We start from the raw sequence: 2,478 nt of genomic DNA, 5'->3' as shown, positions 1-2,478 counted from the left end.
GTCCTTGTCCAGTTATTAGCCAAAAGCCCATCGAGGCAGGGAGCTCAGCAACACCTGGAACAGGAGGCCAGAAACACCTTTCAGCTCTAGGGAATGGATCAAGGCACTAAATGGATGAGACTGGAGGAAGAAAGGGGAGTGCAGCTAAAAATGGGCTCCAGCCTTCTCAGAACCAAAAGGAACTTCTGACCTCCCACAGACTGTCAGTGCCCAACTCGGCCTCAAGGACACTAAAAGTGAAGTCAAGGACAGAAGAAGCCTTCACTGAGCAAGTGGGATGCAACAACTTGGAGACCTCTGCACCCACTTGCACAGGGAGAGAGGTGTTTTACACGGCACTTGCTGTGCAGGTCTAAGCAGCTCTGTTATTCTTGCCAAGCCTGAGATCAAGACCACAGAAGAGGGTTCAGGCACAGCTCAAAGAGACAATTAGTGCAAAAGGAGTTGCCCTATTCTCAAGAAATCTTTATTGTGTAATGGTGCCTATCGTGCAAAGACACTTCCTCTTTAGGGAGAGCAAAACCTGCCACAGAACAAAATGCTGGAAGATTTGTTGTGCCGGATGAAGAAGAGGAAGGGATGATCAGCAGTGAAATCTGGAACAATCATTGCACAGCGCATCATCATTATTGCAGCTGTGGCAGCAGCTGCTTCAGTGCCTTCTTCGTTGACTTCCACAAAGGACTTGTGAACCACTTCAGAGAGCACCAGCTCGTTTCCAGATGAGATTCCCGAGAAGTCTGCTTTCCCCAAGTCAAATGCATCAGGCATTCCCATGCTGCTCAGAATGGGTTTCAGGTCATAATTTTCTTCCAGCTTAAATCTAGGTAAAGACACCCTCACCTCCGTTGAGTCCATCATTTCAGGATTGATCCAATCTATCAGCTTCTCATATGTAAGTTCTCTTTCCAGCTAAAGAAAAACCCCAAATTTATTTAGTTACAGTGAGAAGCAACTCAGTGTTACACAAGCAAAAGAAATGACTACTGTTTGTTTACACAGTGCATAACATGCCTCTTTTTTACTGTGCTTTAGTGTGTCTCATGGCAAAAGTGCAAGTTATACTTCTCACTACAGATGACAGCCCCAGGCAAGATCATTCCCTCATGCCTTTTTGGTAGGGACAATAGGGAATAATCCCTTCCACGTAATGTTTACTTTTACAGAACTCATTAGGATTGTTGGGGGTTTTTTATATTTTTACATATGGGAAGCAATGGCACAGGAGCTGCTGGCCAAGTCCCAAAGAAACTGAACTCAGTTCATCTGTCTCTTAACCAGTGGTTCCTCCTTCAGGTCAGCAAGGAATAAAAAAAAAAATACTCCAAACTTGTATCCCATCTTCAGTAGAGGAGATCCTACCCTCTCCTGGGAGCCTGTTTCCAGGTGGTGTGCCACAGACCATCTGCCAGCTGCTCAGAACAGAAGATCTACAGGAGAAGCCGCAGGACTTCCTAAGAGGCCACCCAAATTCCCTCCCTCCACATATGATGCTCATCATACCATGCCTTCACCATAACCACAGCTGACCTCTGCTCCTGAGGAGGCTCAGATTTTCCTCCAGAGCCTCTGGCTAAGGAGGCAGCACCCAGCTTGAGCAGCAGTGACACCAGGTTGGCCACTCACTTTGAGGGCAAGGAAGCGTTGGACATTTCAGCTGGCATTGACCACCAGTGACAGACTAGCTCTGGAACCAAACTGCAGCTCTACATGCTGTACCAGACCTTCTGCCCTGGAAGGATACAGGCTGTCTTTGCATTCAGCTCAACAACTTACTCTTTCCAAGCCCGTGGATCCATCCTGGATGGCATCAGGGAGCAGGATGATCATGCTGAGTTCATTACCGACATAGGGCAGCTCAAGGATTTTGGTCTGGAAGTCCCCAATATAGGTCATGTTAAATGTATCCTTCTTGAACATCATCTGCACAGGCTTGGTCTCCTTCTAAAAATTAAGAGATGTCAACAGTTAGTACTGAGCTGCTATGCTGGTCTCAAAATACAGAGCAGGCAGCCAGTTAATCAGGGTTTTTGAGAATTTGACCAAAGAGAACTAATCACACACCACAGAGTGTAGCCCCAGCACTGTCTTCTGTAAATCACTAAGATTCACTGAGATTTAATTTTTCATTACTATGGTAGAAATCTCTGTGAAGATGCCTTTAAGGAAATATGGCAAATATGTATCCTTGCCCTTTTGCTCCTTAAAGAATTAGTGACAAACCCTGAACAGTGCGGTAAGAAGCAGGGACTATGTTCCTCGCTCTAAATGAATAAAAGTAATTTCAATTTATATACTTTCATTTTTAGTCCACGTGGTTCCAAGTACTAGAAAAAATACTTTCAAATTATACTAAAAATACCGAGAAAGTGAGAGCGTTATTTTGAATTCTAACAAGTCAAAAGCATAGTAAGGAGGGAAAATATTTTCATTCTCTGCTCTCCTATTCCATTTCCACATGGACCATCAGCAACTATT

At 44.7% G+C, this 2,478-nt stretch overlaps 1 protein-coding gene across 2 annotated transcripts in view; it reads right to left on the bottom strand.

Annotated features, from left to right (window-relative positions):
- The window catches only part of LOC114071095 (serpin B6-like), an 8,351-nt gene that overhangs the window by 2,142 nt on the left and 3,731 nt on the right, over positions 1 to 2,478 (bottom strand). The window contains exons 6-7 of one of the 2 annotated variants that reach the window (XM_027908776.1): positions 1,777 to 1,944; positions 293 to 912 (exon numbers count right to left, since the gene is read on the bottom strand). The exons of the other annotated variant lie outside the window; for it this stretch is intronic. Of the exons in view, the coding sequence (XP_027764577.1) occupies positions 508 to 912; positions 1,777 to 1,944 (573 nt within the window). The 3' untranslated portion in view covers positions 293 to 507. Of the gene's footprint in view, positions 1 to 292; positions 913 to 1,776; positions 1,945 to 2,478 lie in introns of those variants that run through there. 2 annotated transcript variants of the gene reach the window in all.

Source organism: Empidonax traillii, unplaced genomic scaffold (genome assembly GCF_003031625.1).
Source record: "Empidonax traillii isolate 1590-97213 ecotype Southwest subspecies unplaced genomic scaffold, ASM303162v1 scaffold1839:size67204, whole genome shotgun sequence".
Taxonomy (NCBI): Eukaryota; Metazoa; Chordata; class Aves; order Passeriformes; family Tyrannidae; genus Empidonax; species Empidonax traillii.
Note: the sequence above shows the minus strand (reverse complement) of the source record. Positions and strands in the feature narration are given on the sequence as shown.